General features: G+C 39.7%; 1 protein-coding gene across 1 annotated transcript in view; it reads left to right on the top strand.

Moving 5' to 3' along the window:
• Positions 1–3,881: 3,881 nt before the first annotated feature.
• Positions 3,882–20,093, top strand: part of LOC139655209 (5-hydroxytryptamine receptor 4) — a 60,504-nt gene continuing 44,292 nt past the window's right edge. Inside the window, exons 1-5 of the mRNA XM_071532557.1 lie at positions 3,882–3,904; positions 5,704–5,871; positions 7,236–7,436; positions 9,252–9,405; positions 15,113–15,792. Of these exons, the coding sequence (XP_071388658.1) occupies positions 3,882–3,904; positions 5,704–5,871; positions 7,236–7,436; positions 9,252–9,405; positions 15,113–15,792 (1,226 nt within the window). The remainder of the gene's footprint in view (positions 3,905–5,703; positions 5,872–7,235; positions 7,437–9,251; positions 9,406–15,112; positions 15,793–20,093) is intronic.

Here is a 20,093-nt window from a genome sequence, read left to right as displayed (position 1 = left end):
GTTGTAAAAATTGGACAGAGCACTAACATGTAAAGAGCGTCGGCATCAATCATTAGGGAAAATAATTTTATATAAAAATGGTGTTTTAAGACGAGATTTAAAAACAGGGACTGAATCAGCAGACCTAAAAATATGTGGAAGGTTCCAGATCACAGCAAAACATCGATCACCTCTAGATTTTAACCTGCTTCTAAGCTTAAAAGCCCAGTCAAGTGGTAATCCTCTGTGACACACACAGTGACAGGCAGTAAAGGGCGATCTGTCCTGAGGAAGTGGGTGTTGTTGACGGGCTCGCCGGCTGTGAGAGTCTCTCAGGTGATGATGTTGACCCTGCAGCGCGATAACGCCAGACAGCTGTCATAAAAAGGCAGAGCCACAGCAGATGTTGTAATAGGTGCTTAAGACTGATAAGGCGTCTACAGCCGCTGCGACAGAAAGGCCGCGTCGCGTCCCTGGAGAGTCACTGCTAAAGACACTTTAAAGTCCTGATTACTTACTGTGAAGAAGGGGGACGAAACCCTGAACTTATTTTTTTTTTCAGCTGGTAATCAGTGTTCAGGGAAGTTTTATGATGAAACACATCCATCGTTGGTGTAATCTCGACAATACAGCGCATAATGATGTCTTCCTGGATTTTAATGTGCAAATCTCGGCATTATGACGCCAACAGACCTTTTTCACAAACATGGTTGACGCACTTCCGTTTTGTTTTAGTAGGGTAGAGATTGGTTCTCACCATTGCCAGCAATGTTTAAGGTCCCATATTGTCCACTCTCCACTGTTTTATTTTGTGTCTTGAGGTCCATTCAAAGCTGTGTGTGTGGTGTCATGAACCAAAAACACTCTCAATTCATTTTGACACGTTCATTTTCCAGCATCTCTCTGAGCCTTACCAAGAACAGGCTGTTTTTGTCGCTGTGTCTTTAAGGCTCATTAATATTAACGACCCCTCTGTTCCGATTGGCTAACCGTTTCAAGAGTGAAACGTGAGACGCCGCGGCCCGGCAGCTACAGGTAGAGAAAACTCTCCGGTAATAAACAATGACAACCGCTCAACCGCTTTGAAAAAAAACCCTTTGTTAGTCTATTATTTCTTACAAAAATGATAATGAGCGAACCTTTGTGACAACAGAAACAGAAAGATATGTCAGTGATAACACCTGTATTGTGTTATAAGCTATACTGTAACACAAAATAAGTGATCACAGACAGAGTTGCAAGAGACAGAAAGTTGGCTTTTTAACGCTGCTGGCAATGGTGAGAACCGATCTATAACCCGAGGAAGAGCGTCAGCCATGTTGGTGAAAAAGGTCAACTTGCAGTGGAAAAAATGTTCTCTGATGATGTGTTACTGGGTTTTCCACATTCGTCCATCATCAAGTTATCACCCCTAAAGTGTTTAGGGGGCATGACTCCAACTGTCACGTACTCTCCCCGCTCCCCTCCCTCACCATCCAATCAACCAACCGCAAATTTATGTTTCTCAAAATTGGGGAGTGAGTGGAGAGGAGTGGCGTTTTCCATCTGTTTCATCCCCCTTTAAATCACAGCTCTAGCCATTTTCAACCTGGACCTTACGTCATACCGATCCATTCTGACCAAAAAAACGTCAACTGTTTCACTGTAGAGCTACTTATGTCTCGCCTTGCCATTCATTCCAAGTGAACATTGCAAAAAGGAAAGAAATGATTATTGATTTTAAAAGAACAGCTACTAACTTCTAACAGTCAGTTCTTCACAGGGAACCAGTGGACATTATCTATACTGGTGGTGGAATGTAACTAAGTACATTTACTCAAGTACTGTACTTAAGTACAATTTTGAAGTACCTGTACTTTCCATTTTATGCTACTTTGTATTTTTACTCCACTACATTTTAGAGGGAAATATTGTACTTTTTACTCCATTACATTTATTTCACAGCTATAGTTACTAGTTACTTTTCAGATCAATATTTTATATTTATAACATTTGATCATCTTTATAAAATAACTATAAAATAGCATTGTTATAGATTAGACTACCCAAAAGTATAGCTAAATTGTTAAGATTAGCTTCACGTTGACAACTTTAAAATGCTGTTTACATGTACATGTATGTCAATAAATCAGTATTAGTATTCCAATAATTTATGAAAAATATAACTCTCTAAATGGGGACAGTTTGCATAATGAGTACGTTTACTTTGATACTCTAAGTACATTTTGCTGCCAATACTTCTGTACTTTTACTTAAGTAAGATTTTGAATGCATGCAATGACTTTTACTTGTAATGGAGTGTCTTTACATTGTTGTATTGCTACTTTTACTGAAGTAAAAGATCTCAGTACTTCTTCCACCACTGTCTATACTAATGATGACTAATCTATACTTATAAATATCTCAGGACAGTCTTTGATGACAGGCTCAGATTTAGCCTAGAGAAAACAAAAAAGGTCCTGCATTAACTCTGTTTTGAGCATCACACTCAAGGTCGTACTGTTATATTGTACTATCAAACACGGCTGTGATTCAGTCGTAGGCACGAGGCAATAATATACACAACGATGTAAACATGTTTTTATACAACAGTTCTATAAACAAAGCTATTTATCAAGTAATGACACAGAGACAACAGATGATGATTTTTGTCTTTTATTCGTCTCCGCCAACAAAAACAGTTTCCTCAGGATTCCACTGCCAAGCAACACATAAACTGTTTATATTAGAGCAGCTGTAAAGCGGAGGGATACATTCAGTAAAACGCCCCAGTGCTGTTCGGCTGTATATCAGCGCTCATGCCTCCTGTCCAATCAGATTACTCGACCGGAACTAAGCGTTGTATAAAATAACCTTTTACAGTGTTTTTTATTGAGAGGATGGTTTGCAGATGGTTTGACAGTTATAGTTGTAGTGTGAACACAGACATTCTGTTTACTGAGGACGATTTAGATCTTTTTATAGTGATATTTATCTTTATAGTTCTCGTTCTAGATATGAACAGGCCTTTAACCTCCTGGTCTGATGTGTGTAACCTCGCTGTCCTCTGGTCACCTCAGGCTGTTTCTGGTCAAATCAATATGTTGTCAGTTCACCTGGTTCAATAAGGGCAGCGGAGCATCATGGTCACAGAGAGAGAGAGAGAGGGAGAGAGGGAGAGAGAGAGAGAGAGAGAGAGAGAGAGAGAGAGAGAGAGAGAGAGAGACCGCCTTCAACTGTCACCTGCCTGCTGAGGTGTCTTTGAGCAACACACTGAATCCCTACCAGCTGCTCTGTGTCTGACCTCTGACCCCTGACCTCCCTGGGGAGGGGAAAGAGAAAAGAAAATGTATCTTGTGGGGATCAATAAAGTCAAATAAATAATAATAACTTTATTTTTATAGTACCATTCATACGTAGAATGCAACTCAAAGTGCTTTACATAAAATAAATGGATTAAAACAATTACGAGCAACACTTTCTAACAAAATAAGAAATACAAGCAAAGTATCAGCATCAGCAGTATCACATTATTACTGTATTACAAATACAAACTAATGGACAGATGCTGCCTTTTGTAACCTATCTGAGTTATAAATATCACATTTTTTCAAGTCATGAATATTCTAGTTAGTTATTTGGGATACAAATATCAAATTTTTCGCCTCCTAAAACCAGTCACAAGCTGGACAAACAACACAAAATCCAGCACATGTCCACAAACACAAGCTGGCTTTTATTTTGGGAAAACGCAGACCACCACTGGTACGTCATGATTTTGAGTCTCTCTCTCTCTCTCTCTCTCTCTCTCTCTCTCTCTCTCTCTCTCTCTCTGTGTATGTGTGTGTGTGTGTGTGTGAACAGGGCCAGAGCGTGGGGTGATGAGGACTCTCCTCTGCTGACCTCCATGCAGACGACCAGTGATGGCCACAGCATCCCCTCTGCAGTGAGTCTCATTCAGCCTCGGTCTCAACACTCATCATAAAGTGTTAACTAACATGTTTACTGCTCGTTAATTATTTGTTAATCACAGCATCATTGCTATCTTCACACTAAGTCTAAATTTAATCTTAGCCTTGACATAAACCTTGTAACTAGACTTGTACCAATTAAATTACTAATTACTACAAATTGCTAATTAAGAGCTAATTGCTAATTAATTAAGCTGAGATGACCTCCGGATAAATTGAGACAGTCACACACACACACACACACACACACACACACACACACACACACAGTATGTGCAAGTGTTTCTTATGTGATTGTGTGAGTATTTCATATGTGTGTGATTAGCATTACATTACATTACGTCACTTAGCAGACACTTTTGTCCAAAGCGACTTACATTAAGTGCATTTTGTCAACAGTAGTGAAACCAACTGTATATCGCATCAGATAAGCCTTTATAGGAATAAGTAGTATTTGTTGAATTATGTCCTTCACGGCCTTCTGTAGTTTTACGTCAGTGTGTTCAGTATTTAGTGCATTTATAGCATGCAAGGTAGTAAACTAGATAAATATTGACGGATCTGTAGCTGCTAATCTTCTCATCACACAATGGTAAGTTGATCATTGAGGTCATTGGCATGACGTATTCCTTTAAATATGCTATGTGTACAGTTTTCTCATTACTTCATCACTATGGAATTAGTTGTGATGATACATTCTGATACAAGTAGCGGGAACATTTCACTGTCGCCGTTACAAAAAAGTAGCATCAAACATCTCCATCATACTTTCAGTTCACCTTAAAGGAAAAATCCACCCTCAAACTCAATAACACATTATATCAATGGAGACCCATTCCCGCCACTCAATAAAATAAAAAACGACTCAAGTGAGTTTTTTTCTCACAATTCTGACTTTATTCTGAGATATAAAGTCAGAATTCTGAGATAAAAAGCCAGAATTCTGAGAAATAAAGTCAGAACTGTGAGAAAAAAAACTCACAATTGAGTCCCTTTTTATTTTATTGAGTGGTGGGAAAGGGCTTCCATACATATCTAACGGCAGGTGAAAATGTGAAAGAAAAAAATAAATCAATAAATTCACGTGGTAAAAACACTTCATATACAAATTGAAATGTTTACATCTGAAGTAAAAACTGTCACGTGACGTCAGAATACAACATGAGAAAAACTGTTCGGTAAATTGATAGTTAATTAAACTTTAGTTAATAGTTATTTTACTGTTAACAAACAATGAAATGATCATTAATAATGTTTACTAATTATTAGTAATGCCATAATTTATGTTATTTTATCATTAGTTTGTGTAATATAAAATCATTTGTTTATAAATGATATATTGTATCATAGCTGATAAGAGACGGTAAAAAGGGTAAAAAGCTATGATACAATATATAATTTATAAACGAATGATTTTATATTACACAAACGAATGATAAAATAACATAAATTATAGCATTACTAATAATTAGTAAACATTATTAATGATTGTTGATTGTTTGTTAACAGTAAAATAACTATTAACTAAAGTTTAATTAACTATCAATTTACCATTTATTAATGATGGTTATTATAAAGTGTTACCAACTGTTCACATGTGAAAATCAATATGCGTCACACAAGTGGGTTTTTGTAAGGGAATTGCCTCGCCCGGTAGTCTGAAAATAACTGGAAACTGCATATTTGTTTCCAGTGGCGATCACAGCAGTGGACAAGTCAAATATAAGGAGACTTGAGCTGCAGCATGTTGACCTACAGCATTGTGTCTGTGCAGTTTGTTGGATGACATATTAAACACAGAGCAGCAGCAGCAGCAGCAGCAGCAGGTCCTGAGCTCCCTGGAGAAGATCGTCCTCACCATCTTCCTCTCCATCATCATCATCATGACGGTGTTCGGCAACCTGCTGGTCATGGTGGCGCTCTGCAAGGACAGACATCTGCGGTGAGCTCACTGTCTTCTTCACCAAAAATCTGTGATGTTTTATTGGTTGGAATTTATATTTACGCCTACTGTACTGGTGCAGGATGAGGTCACCATTAAAGATACTCTGCTTTCCAGAAATTTATTGTTAAATATGTATGTATTATGGCATGTAAAATTAGCTAACAAAGTGAAAAAGCTATAGTTTTTAAGTTTGTAGGTTAGCTAACTTGCACTTTGGTTCTTTCGCCCCACCCACTGAGGTTTAACTCAACCAATCAGATTTTGTCTGCCTCTGAGAAATGTTTGGATAAATAAAACTCCAATCTACAAAAAGAGCTATCCACCATTTACAACAAAATGATTTATTGCACCAAATCGCTTGGTATTTCTGAATGAAACAGAAAGTTAGGGTGGGGAGCGTCAGTGGGAGGGGCTTATTTTGAATATTAATGAGATATGGAAGAAGTGGCTGTGGAGGAATATTTGCCCGTCGGGGAAAAGAGTTTCAGGTGAAAACTTTGTCCATGTTGCAGCTGAACTGAGCTGCATGGCGAGCAGAATAATTCCACGGTTATCAAAATTTCATTGGATGAATTTTTTGAAAGTTTGTGAAATTAAAGTTTCCCAAGATGCACTGTGGAACGAACTCGTCAAATGTCAAAGCAGTCTGTCCTGACAGGCAGACTGGCAGGTTGTGAGGTTTCTGCTCAGTCATCACTCTCCCAAAATCTAGATGAGACTGAAAAGTCTTCTAACTGTGAACTTGAAGTAACAAAATCTGATCTAGACTGTGAAAAAACAGCAGATAAAACACATAAGACACATCAGTCACATTGAAACGCCATAGAATATAAAATAATACTTTGAAATATTTTGAAACAAAACTTATCATTACACTTGTTTGAAGATAGTGTCCTCTCTTCTCTTCTCTTCTTCTTTACTCTCTTCTCTCCTCTCCTCTCTTCTTTTCATCTTTCCTCTTCTCTTCTCTCTTTTCTTTTCTCCTCTTCTCCTCTCTCTTCTCTTCTCTTTTCTTCTTTACTCGCTTCTCTCCTCTCCTCTCTTCTTCTCATCTTTCCTCTTCTCTTCTTCTCTTTTCTTCTCTACTCTCTTCTCTTCTCTCCCCTTTTTTATTTTCTTCTCTCTTTTCTTATCTCCTCTCCTCTGTCCTCTCCTCCTCTCTCTTCTTCTCATCTTTCCTCTTCTCTTCTTCTCTTTTCTTCTCTACTCTCTTCTTCTCTTCTCTCTTTTTTCTTTTATTTTCTTCTCTTTTCTTATCTTCTCTCCTCTGTCTTCTCCTCTCCTCTCCTCTCCTCTCCTCTCCTCTCCTCTCCTCTCCTCTCCTCCTCTCTCTCATCCTCTTCTCTCCCTCCTTCCTGCAGGAAGAAGAAGACAAACTACTTCATCGTGTCCCTGGCGTTCGCCGACCTGCTGGTGGCGTTGGTTGTGATGCCGTTCGCGGCGATCGAGCTGACGACCGGTCAGTGGCGTTACGGAGAGATCTTCTGCCTCGTCCGCACGTCTCTGGACGTCCTGCTGACCACCGCGTCCATCCTGCACCTCTGCTGCATCGCACTGGACAGGTGTGTGTGTGTCTGTGTGTGTGTGTGTGTGTGTGTGTGTGTATCTCTCCTTCTGAGACCGATTCGATGCACATTTTGATACAGAATCAATGATTCAATACACCTAAGATACTTTTTTTTTTTACTTTTTTTTTATTTGGTTATTTCTCACATTCCCTTTTACATCAAAAATATTTCAACATAGGTTGACAGTTTCCTTTAGAAGGGGTTACAATTTTTGTTTGAGTTTTATATATCCGAACAATTCAACATGAAAATATGTATAAAAATAAATCAAAACAAATTGAAATAATAATAATAACAATATTGAAAATACCCAAAATAAATAACACAAACATATCAAAACTTAACTAAACAAGGGTTATATACAAGTTCACCTATAGACATACATATTCAGTTCAATATACACAGGAAAATCCATATTATTTAAAAAAATAAAAATAAAAAAAATAATTTCCTGTTTATTTTGTCTCACTTTAAAGAAGACACAGTAGACTACCTTAGAGCATCACCTACAGTCCAGTTCCTTACTAGGTAGTTCGTTCAGTTATCAATCCCAATGTTCCCCCATTGCCTCCATTAGTGGTGCCCATCTTTCTATAAAAAATGTCCTCTGTAGTCTTAGCATATATGTAATTTCTTCCATTGTATAAATGCTTCTTAGAATTGTTAACCACTCATCATAGGTGGGGGGCTAAGATACATTTTAAGCAGCCAACAATTCAATACAATATAACGCAATACGATATGATGCGATTCAATATAGTGCAAACAGTTCCATTTTATTAAAAACTTTATTTTTGTAACACCGTTCATACGGAGAATCAGGGACTTGCAGAGAGTTCTTCAGGGGCAGGTGCTCAAATGAAAAAAGGGACATCTACAGTGTCAAACAGTCTGTGGAAGTCTGTTGTTATCTCCCTTTACTTTACTCATCTGTTATATTTGCTTCCATCTCTTGTCTTTCTGTCTCACTGTCCTCTTCTTTCTCTCCCTCATCTCTCTGCATTTCTGTCTGCCTGTGCTAAATATTAAATAAAATAAATAATATATATACATATCTTAGTGATGCATACTCAATTATCATATTATATTTCTATCATAATTGTACAAGCTGAAGACTCTAAACAAAATCTTCATTGGATAGATTTTAAGATAAAGTCACTAAATCTATTTTTTTCCTTGCATGATGAAGGTAAGTCAGCTGCCCAGTCTGCCTCTCACCTGTTGTCTTGAGTCCATCTAGCTGCCCGCTGCTTTACTTTCTCTTTTACTTTCGCCCTTCTTGCTTTCGAAGGCATCTTGCAGCCACTCACTGTATAATTTGTAAAATGAAAAAACAATGTTTGCAAACAAGATAATCTGGGCTACTGGGCTGAGAAAGTCAATATCAGCAGCATCAAACTAGCTAGCAATAGTCAATTTGGTCCAAGTTTATTGACAACCTACATGGTAAGAAATAATTGCAGGGTATGTGATTTTTTTGCCAGGTTTAACTAATGGCTGCAACTATATTTATTAAACTAACTGATAGGGAGCCAGGGAGACCTATCACAGTAGGTCTCCCTGGCTTGTTGTCCTCCTGCTCTGTGATTCTGTTGATAGGCAAAATAATACATATGAATGCAGCTCAAAGTGCTTTACATAAAATAAATGGTATTTTGGGGGAACTACATTATGAGCTTCTTGTAGTTGCCTCTCTAGGAAAACAACACTGCAAAGGTCACTATAATATGTGTATGTGTGTGTATGTGTGGGTGTGTGTGTGTGTGTGTGTGTGTGTGTGTGTGTGTGTGTGTGTGTGTGTTATTCCAGGTACTATGCCATCTGCTGCCAGCCTCTGGTCTACAGACACAAGATGACCCCGGTCAGAGTGGCGGTGATGCTGGGAGGCTGCTGGCTCATCCCCTCCTTCATCTCCTTCCTACCCATCATGCAAAGCTGGAACGCCATCGGCATCGAGGACATAGTGAGTCTCCAGTAGCTAGGATCAGAAAACAAGGAGGGGACAGAGAGAGAGAGAGGTGACACAGTGTTGGGACTGTTTCGAACAAATGAGACCAGTCAGACCGTCTGATATGAACAATTATATAAGGGGTGGTAATAATAAAAATTATAATAAACTAAACTAAAAATAATATAGTCTACAAAGAGCTTTACAGAGCAAAACACAACACACAAATCAGGACAATTACAGTCAATAATAAATTAGTCAAAAATAAATAAGAACACTGAATTAAAAAACTAAGAATAGTCACAGCTAGCAGTTTTCTAAAAATGGGTTTTAAGAAGAGATTTTAAAGGACTGAAGTGATTCAGCGAGCCTTTGCTCCTCGGTCAGGTTGTTCCACAGTATTAGTGGTTGTTTGGTCAAAAAGTGTTTGGTCAAAAACACCATGCTGATATTTCCCCATATGTTGATAGCTGCCACTTTATCAAAAACTAAACTGGCTGCTATGGCCAACTATTTGATAACCTAGGAGTGAGTATGTAATCTTTCTTGTTTTCTCTGTTTTTTAAAGCTGCACTAGGCAAGATTTATATGTAAAAATCCACCCGTCTTCTCAGCTTAAATCACAAAGTTATTTAGTTATTATTAAACCTGTATTTAACCAGGTGAGTACCATTGAGATTACAAGATCTCTTTTTCGAGGGAGCCCTGGCCAAGATAGCAGCAATACCGAGTTTCAAACAACATACAAGCAAACATTAAAATCACATAAAACAAAACATACAGTAGCAACTCACAGAATCATATGCCTAAAAGACAGACAGGAGGAAACGGGTCTAGCTAAGGAAGCGATTACAAATTCCAATTGAATTTGCCTCCAAACCCTTGGAGGCTGGAACAAAGAAGAGAATACTATCCCCATCTTTGGTATAAAGCATCACAGACCGGCCGCTTGGTGAACATGAGCCAGGGGCGGACTTACCATTAGGCAAAGCTAGGCAACTGCCTTGGGCCCCAGCAGCCAGAGGGCCCCACAAAAGTCAAGAATATAACTAATTGAAACTTATTTTTAATAAATTTAGAAATGTACTTATGAAAAAACACCCCTCTCTTTGTTACAATAAATTACTTCAGTCGTGAGTCATGGTCACCCCCTACTCCACTTCTAGTGAGATTTTGCCAGTTGACTTTAATTAAATTTTACTTGCCACTGCATTGGTAGCTGAGGGAGAAGTTAAAAAAATGAAATAAGCAAAGCTACCAAAGTTTATGTATATATATAAAAAGGATGGATTAATAAGTGAGAGAGTTGGGATTCGGGGGGGGGGTCAATATTTGCCTTTGTCTAGGGCCCCCAAATCACTAAGTCCACCCTTAACATGAGCTGCTGTGTGACGTTCACTGACCTCACTGTGGAGGATTTCTGGTTATTGCGTTAAAATTTTTTAAACAATTACCTCTTGCTGCCATTTGCAGCCACCAGCGTGTGAAGTTGCCTAGTGCAGTTTTAATCTTATTTTGTTCACCACTTCTCAGATGGGATGCATGTTGGCAGCTGTTGTATTAAAGCGAATATAACTAACAAGACGTTCTTTATTGTGATTATGAATACTTCAGTGATGCTGATACTCAGCTGCACCTAATGCCATGCATCACCTTTTAATCCTTAATAATCCTAACAGGTATTACTGCGATATTAACATCAGGTCTTTATGCTAGAAGTTGAAAAATGAAACATTAAGCTGGCTGGAAAAGGTTTTCAACTACTTTGATCAACTGAAGAGTCACAGAATTGTTGTACTTCTTATAAATAAGTTAGTGGAGAAACATTTTTTATTAGTGTCATCGAGTGTCGTCACTAGCTTTAATTTGATTTTTTAGTAACTTTATTACTTTCCCCAGTCTTTGTCCTGCAGCCTACACTTCTGTTCTTTGTTCTGTGACGTCTCAGTTTCCCCTCGAGGATCGATAAAGTTCATAAAGTCAAAGAAGAGACTGAGCAGATAATCCTTTTATGCTTTGATGTGAGATTTTCTGAACTATGAGACACATACCAGCTGCTGACAGTACTTTTTTCTTGACTATTTTATTCAATTACCTTGTTCAACAGCACAACAACTACTACAGGGGTCGTTTCGGGTAGCCAAACTATTATAATAAATAGTATTTTCTTATTTGCTCTGGTATTTTTTAGACCGCTGCGTTATAATTTGTAATGATATGAACAATGTTTCATGTGTTCAGTGCAGGAGACTCAGAAAGTTGGAAAGCTTAACACTGCTGTAATGCCAAGTGAAGGCTTTCTCATGGTAAGCTTTCCATATCTGCAGTGAAATGTAGTGAAATTACTTTAAGTTCTAGTTCAAGTTCTATTTATCTTAATTGCATTATCACAAGTCCCAACGCACTTTACAAAAGAGAATTTTAAAAGAACAGTAAAAGCAGCTTTAATCATATATAATATAATATCAGATAGTACAAAACAAGGGGAGAAAGAGAAATGTAAAAGAACAGTTTAAGACAAAGGAAATAAAACAGTACATAAGGAAGAAGAATGTTACATGATGCTGGACCAGCTGGACTATTTAGGTCACACCATAGAATTTAGAAAATAAGTGTGTTTTAAGTTTTGCCTTTAAAACAGAAATGGAGCTTAAAGAGGTTTAAGTGATCACAGTAACACTTTATAATAAGGGTACATTAATGAAAGGTTAATGCATTAACTAACCCTTAATTAATGTACCGTTATTGTAAAGTGTTACCGTGATCTCTAACCTTTATCGGGCTTGCAGTATCATCGAATTATCTCCTCCTAAACACAGCAACCCCCCCCCCCCCACACACACACACACACACACCGTGATCGAGCCTCCTCACACAGTGTGTTTTCCAGTAGCATGTTGTCTGTTCATGGATAGCAAACCTTTGACTTTAAACCTGCCTGCAGAATACATTTTACAATTCAAAATGTCTTATTATAAACTAGTTACTCTACTCTGAAATCCATTCAAATTGTACTGTTATTTCCACTTGCCATATGTCTCTATTTATTGTATCTTACTTATTTAATCAATGTTTAGACTGATGGAATAAATGTCTTAGGACCATTTAGTAGTACTTTTTAGGGTCTTAGGTTAGTCTTAGGTGTTTTGTAGGTTGTAAATGTTACTGTATAATACATGCACTTTTTCAAATCTAGACGTGTTATTAAACATATATTTTAAATACTATCTGCTTAGTGTCTGGGCCCCTATTCTCAAGCTTCAGATAGCTTATCAAGGTGTCCCATTTCACATATCTCCATTATGTCTCATGTGATTGTACTTGTATTTTAAGTGATTTGTGACTAAACTGAACTGAACTGAACTGAATTATGGTGCGTCAACCCCGACTAGACAAATTCAAATGTTTTGTGCTGTACATGTCAAGCAGGCAGTGGACTGAATAGTTCTTGTGCCTCCCTCAGAGGCCTTGAAAGAGAGATGTTTTTCAGCCGGGGTAAACACAAAGCCGTCCAAGCTAATACTCTCTGTTTCCAATAACATTTCCAATCCCTTGAACAGTGACACGGTAATACAGTGATCACAAAACAATTTCGGTCTCTGCGGAGGCTCTCTAGCTGCGAGCGACGGCGGCCGTTCAAGAAGCATTTTCTGTTGGTTTGGAAATGTTTTGGCGTATCGGAGCCGCCTCGAAATGAGCTGCAGGAGTCCCAGAGGGAGACGGGATAGACGCATTTATCCAGCGAGATTTAATGAAATACACGGCTCTCTTCTGTCTCTTTCACTCAAGTAGTGTTCACTGTTCCAACAACAATCTGTCTTCTTTTAAAAAAGGCTGACTGGGTGATCTGATTGTAGTTTTTTGTAGTTTACATGGCACAGAAAAATTGCATAGGACTTGAAAGTATATTTAAACATTTACATCTCGGCACTTTAAGCTATAAAAAGCACTATTTTTTTCTATTTCAAAGGGGTTAACTCATTAATTGTTCATTGTTCAATTCATTATCCATTGACTATTGAAGTTTTTTTGTATAATGTGAGTATGTCTGCCTCTTCATAAAGCCACTAATCTCTCCCAAACTGGAAAGAAGCACGTATTTTAACAGCAAATATCTACTGCGCTGTTGCTCTGTCCCAAAAAAGGAATTGTTTGAAATCTAAATTTCTTCTCTCTTCAACTGACACGAGCCACGAGGAATGATTCAATGACTGTGACACAAGTTTAGGTTTCAAGTTTCAAGTTTATTTTTCCCATTTACATAAGAATGCATTGGAGTTCTTGATCGCCAGCCTCATGTCATTCAGGACATTAGAGACAGGGTAAAAGGAACAAGGACACATGAGAAACAAGACACACACACACGATAAAACATATAAAAAACATATTCACCAGCACATGCATTGTCAGTAGTCGGTAGGTATATGATACGTCAGTTTGGTTCATCTTTATAATGTGTGCTGTCTGCTGTGTTTTCATGAGAGAAAGAGAGAGAGACTGCGGTCCTGCAGTCTGGAACAGAGTTTTGAAATTGAAGGAGCTTCTGCACTCACTGCCTCAGGACAGTAGTACTCATGCACTTAATACATTAAAGGGGCAGAGAGTAAGGCTTTTACCGCCCTGTAGCACAAAGTGACCATAATATATCTGCAGGGGGTTTGATACGGTTGTTGATCGATACCAGTGACTCAGCGATTACTCGGTGAGCTGCTGAGATTTCTGACTTTAAATCTCTTTAAGTTGATGGTTGCAAGAAAAAGAATTACTATTACTGCAACTGGATGAAGCCTAACCCTCCCACGATTGTTTAATGGCTACAAAAAGTCAAACATGTTTACATGATGGAACAAATGACTGCCCAGCTACAACTAAAACTGCCTATTTTTATAAGAAAATGGACATCAGTTATTGACTACCTTAGTTATCTTGTACTTTATTGTTTAGATGTATAATCTTTGTAGGTATATGTATAGGTAGATGTGTGTGTGTTCTACTTCTGTACGGTGTCATTTCATCTATATGTGTATGTATGTCAAGTGCAGCCCAATCTCAAGGTGATTTTGTTTTGTAATGTTAATTGCCTGTTAATGTGTGTTAATGGCAATAAAGTTAAAAAAACAAAACAAAAAAAAAACAAAACTCTTTAAAAACGAACAACCGGTGCAGCCACGAAGGCTAAACATCCTCGTTCTCAAAGAAAAGTAAATGACAAAACAGTTTTAATATTCCAGTATTTAGCATGGTGATAGATTAGTTCTCCACTACACATTTCTGATGGATCTCTGCTCTGATTAGCGAGCTTACTCCTCTCTTTTGTGAAAATGTGACTTTTCAATGTTGGTATAATTCCTTTTGGTCGCCAATGGAGTCGCTAGAAGTCGTAGATTACTTAAAGAGTAAATCAACACTAATTCACATGGGGCAGAAAATCGTTGTTGCACTGCTTCCTATGGGTTGAAACTTTAAAGCATGTTGCATTTCTGGCCACGCCCCAATCAGTGATGTCACAGCAGGTGTTTGGCATCATCTGTCAAAGCCGAAATACCTGCTTTGACATCACTGATTGGGGCGTGGCCAGAAGTGCAACTTGCTTTAAAGTTTCAACCCATAGAGAGCAGTGCAACTACGATTCAAGTTTCAAGTGATTTAGTGTTGGTTTACTCTTTAATCCTGTTTCAGCGGTTTCAGTCTTTGTCATTGTTGTGTCTCCTGTCTGTCCCAGATTGAAGAGCGGCGGGCGGCGGCGGGCGGCTCCAACGACACCAGCTGTGTGTTCCTGGTGAACCGGCCGTACGCCCTGATCTGCTCCGCCGTGGCCTTCTACGTCCCGCTGGCCCTCATGGTCCTGGCCTACCAGCGCATCTACGTCACCGCCATGACCCACGCGCGGCAGATCGAGACGCTGCAGCGCGCCGGCTCCGCCCCCGTCTCCGGCGCCGCTCCGGTCGGCGCGGCGGCGGCGGCGGCGAGGTCCTCGACGACCTCGGACCAGTCGGAGCGCTACCGCCTCAGGCCGCCGACGGGCTCCTCCGCCTCCTCGGAGCCGGCTCCCATAACGACCAGCCGCATGCGCGTGGAGACCAAGGCGGCGAAGACGCTGGCGGTCATCATGGGGTGTTTCTGCCTGTGCTGGGCGCCGTTCTTCATCACGAACGTGGTGGACCCCTTCATCCACTACTCCGTGCCCTGGCAGCTGTGGACGGCCTGGCTGTGGCTCGGCTACATTAACTCAGGACTCAACCCCTTCCTGTACGCCTTCCTGAACCGGGCGTTTCGGAGGGCGTTTCTGGTCATACTGTGCTGTGGGGACGAGAGGTACGTACGGCAGGGGAGCTACTCTCATGGACACACCCACAGAGCGTGCTCAGCTGCGTCGGTCAACGGGACCTCTATGGCGCTGAGGTAAATGGGCCGCGGGTCTGGTGTGTGTAGTACGGTGGCCCTTTTAGGACATCCTCAGGTGCTTTTGTCGTTTGTAGATGTACTTTGTCAGATTTAGATGGACTTGAGTCAGGTTTAGCTGTCTTCTGTTAAACTTAGATGGACTTGAGTCAGGTTTAGCTGTCTTTTGTTAAATTTAGATGGACTTGAGTCAGGTTTAGCTGTCTTCTCTCAGACTTAGATGGACTTGAGTCAGGTTTAGCTGTCTTTTGTTAAATTTAGATGGACTTGTGTCAGGTTTACCTGTCTTTTGTCAGACTTAGATGGACTTGAGTCAGGTTTAGCTGTCTTCTGTCAGACTTAGATGGACTTGAGTCAGGTTTAGCTGTCTTTTGTCAAACTTAAATGGACTTTTGTCAGGTTTACCTGTCTTTTGTCAGACTTAGATGGACTTGAGTCAGGTTTAGCTGTCTTCTGTCAGACTTAGATGGACTTGAGTCAGGTTTAGCTGTCTTTTGTCAAACTTAAATGGACTTTTGTCAGGTTTACCTGTCTTTTGTCAGACTTAGATGGACTTGAGTCAGGTTTAGCTGTCTTCTGTTAAACTTAGATGGACTTGAGTCAGGTTTAGCTGTCTTTTGTTAAATTTAGATGGACTTGAGTCAGGTTTAGCTGTCTTCTGTCAGACTTAGATGGACTTGAGTCAGGTTTACCTGTCTTTTGTTAAATTTAGATGGACTTGAGTCAGGTTTAGCTGTCTTCTCTCAGACTTAGATGGACTGGCATTAGGTTTAGCTGTCTTCTCTCAGACTTAGATGGACTGGCATTAGGTTTAGCTGTACCTTGTCAGACTTAGATGGACTGGCATTAGGTTTAGCTGTACTTTGTCAAACTTAGATGTCTTTTGCCAGATTTAGATGGACTTGAGTCAGGTTTAGCTGTATTTTGCCAGCCTTAGATGGACTAGCGTCAGGTTTAGCTGTCTTTTGTCAAACGTAGACAGACTTGCGTCAGGTTTAGCTGTCTTTTGTCAGATTTAGATGGACTTGTGTCAGGTTTAGCTGTACAAAAGTACAGCTAAACCTGACTCAAGTCGATCTAGGTCCGTCAAAGTCCATCTACGAATGACAAAGGCCGGCTGTGGATGTCCTAAAAAGGCCACCGTATGTGTGGAAGAAGGAAGAAGAAAAGGCAGTGCATGTGTGAGTGTGTGGGGGTGTAAATAATGAAATGTGTGTGCATGTGTAGGTGTGTGTGTGAGTGTGAGAGAGAGAGGCTGTGTGTGTGTGTGTGTGTGTGTGTGAGTGTGTGTGTTACTCTCTGGTGTCCTGCTGTCCTCTCTATTAAGAGTCCATCAGGGAGGAGATTGGTCATCAGGGGTTTCAGGCAGGAAACCAGGTTAATTCCTCTCTCCCTGCAGAGAGAGACGGATTTACATCACCGTCCTCACTGCAGCTGTGTCGACTGAATACGTCGGGTCACGACAAAGTCTGTTTTCTCTTCATTTGTTTCTATTTGTTGTGTCTCACAGTGAAGTCGGGTGAAGGACTATGGATCGATCTCCTTCCGTTCGTTCATTTGACACCACCGATCGGATTCTAATGAAATTTGGGGGGGCAATGCACTCTTTTGTTCCGGCTCTGGCTCAAGAAGGGCGTTACATCAATCATTTGTCCATTCATTTGTCCACGTGTCTTACGCAATTTCTTAGACACCACTGGTCATGTTCACTGTTGCCTTGTGTTTTTCATTTCATTTCATTTTATTTATTTGAATTTATGTTATTTTTAAGCAAAGATGCAAATAAATGTAATATGTTACTATGGAAATAGCGCCGTCCAGTGACAAAAGTGTCATTATAGAAACTGATCTGCGATTCGAGGACTCAGTCTGCAGATTGTAGACTGGTGGCACATCAGAAGCAGCAGGGAGGGGAAATATCTTGGCTTGGTACAATCAATACCTTTATTTGACTGAAGTAATCAAATTTATTTAATCAATGTGTGATGTGCTAATGGTTAAATAATAGATTATGAACATGCTGTGCATTCTCTAGCAATAACTCTCATGCAACAATTTACTGGCAAAAGAAAATTGAGACTTGGACTTGAGCAAGAGCAAGAGATTTGACTCGTATAAACTGACTTTTAATACAAAACCAGTTGAATCAGTCAGTTGAGTATCATGTAGTCGTTCTGTGGGTTTGAGGCCGGCTCTTGATCTGTGTCACATGCTGTTCCTTCTCTTTCATCTCCCAGCAGGAAAGCTGCTCTAAAAATATGATTAAAAGACAAAACCCAGAATTTACTCAGTCTAGATGTTGGGTACATTACAGGACATTCTCAAAAAGGAAAAAGAACATGCCAGCCTCGCAAATGAGGTTCTCGGCCTTTGCCTGGTTAAATAAAGTTTGAATTGAATTGAACCCATCGCAGCTCACTATACAGGTTTGTTTTTCCTCATGACAGTTGTATGACTGACTTCTGATGAGTCAGATGGGCTGCCTTCTTTACCAATACCAATAAAAAATTGGATCCAAACAGTCTTGCTTTGCTGTACTTTTTGACAACGGTATTGTCAAAATTCTTACTTCAAGAAATAATTTATTTTGTGCCATTTTTGCCACAATGGAATCAACAACCCATTAAATAATTAGAGAAGTTTTGGCATCTCTTACCAGAGTCACTCCTGTCACTTCCTTCTCACGCTCTTGACGGGAACTAACAACAAACATCATTGAAGGTTAATTCACATTTGATGACAGGATATTTTGTGGCGAGGCTGACTGCATCGCTTAAAGGAAAAAAAGTGGCGAGGACAGAATCTGACATTTCAAAAAGACATGAGGACACAAACCCAGCATCCCCGGTGTAAATGATGCCTCTGCATACTGCAATGATGGATTGGGTTTTTTCATGAAAACATCATCATCTTGGAATGTTGTATTTTCTTCATTTAGGGTGTGGGGGAAGGGCAAAGAGCTCCCAAGGAGGCAAAATACTAGAAAAATAAGAAGAGGGGAGCCACTGCTAATACAAACAGAACGCTATTTATTCAAGCTAATAGCCTAGTTGCAAAGAAAAATGTTTACACAGGCCATGGAGCAGTAAATACGGCGATACAATACATGCACACTCAGGCAGCGATTATTGTAAGACGTACTGTATTTACTCTTCCTTGTCCTATGTACACATCTTTGCAACCGTTAGCTTGAATAAATGCTGTTCTTTTTCCATCAGAAGTGGTTCCCCTGTTGTTAATTTTCTTTATTTAGACAGGGAAACACAGAAAGGGTCACAGACAGAAGAGAGATAGGGAAAAGTGCCACAGCTATGAATCAGCCTTGGCCCACACAGAGGAATCCTCGCATGGTCCTGAAATCCAGTATAATCAAACAGACAAATTCCATCTTCTTTTACTTTACATACTTGTTTGCTAGCTAATATAAATCCAGTTTTAAATTTAGTTATTGGTCTGTCCACAGCTTGAGATTAACCAAGTGTCAGTTCATCAATCTGAATAAAGCTAACTTGCTGCTAGCAGACTAGAGTTTTAGTTCTACAAACATTTCTCGGAAGCAGAGCTGCTACAGATGCAGATACAATCTGATTGGTTTAATTAAACCTCAGTGGAACCACAGTTTTTCTGGCTAAGTAACATTAGACCAGTGGTTCTCAACGTGGAGTCCGGGGACCACCAGGGGTCCTTGAGGGGGTTTCAGGGGGTCCCCAGCAAATCGATCTATTGTTAAACTTCACCATTATTTCATTTACAAGAAGTTAACACAATTAGAGAATGTAGAACGACTAAGATTTTTTTTAGATTCACTGTTATCTCTCTACCTACAATACAGATAGTCATGCAATTCTGGACAAAATCATATCTAACAATATAAGTATTCTCAGATTTGGGTTCAGGAGACAAAATCTCACCAATGTGGACTAAATTAGGGGTCCTTGATATGAAAACGTTTGAGAATCACTGCATTAGACTGAAGCCCAGTTAAAAGAGGTAAGAGAGGAGGAAGCTAATATTATGAAGCCGAGCGCTCTGCTTGTAACTTAAAAGATACAATCCTTTCATATTAAGTTATCTAGGTTAGCTAGTTAGCCTAGCTGACCTTCCAAGTTGAAACCACAGACAGTAAAAACAGATGGACGTAGTGAGTGTGACGTCACCCACAGGTTTCTGAAGGGCCGTTTTGAAGCCAAAAGTTGGGATGTACAGTCGCCGCCATGTTGACATTTTTTGGAGCGAAGCCGGGGGTTTCCCACAGCGCCGCAGCTCCACCTGCTATTGGTCTGTGATCGCCAACCTGACGA

Source organism: Centroberyx affinis, unplaced genomic scaffold (assembly GCF_046629955.1).
Source record: "Centroberyx affinis isolate AG114_WGS23_722 - 3 ecotype Tasmania unplaced genomic scaffold, CSIRO-AGI_Caff_v1 ptg002209l_1, whole genome shotgun sequence".
Classification (NCBI taxonomy): Eukaryota; Metazoa; Chordata; class Actinopteri; order Beryciformes; family Berycidae; genus Centroberyx; species Centroberyx affinis.
The sequence above is the reverse complement of the archived record's forward strand: the minus strand, read 5'-3'. Positions and strand labels throughout refer to the sequence as shown.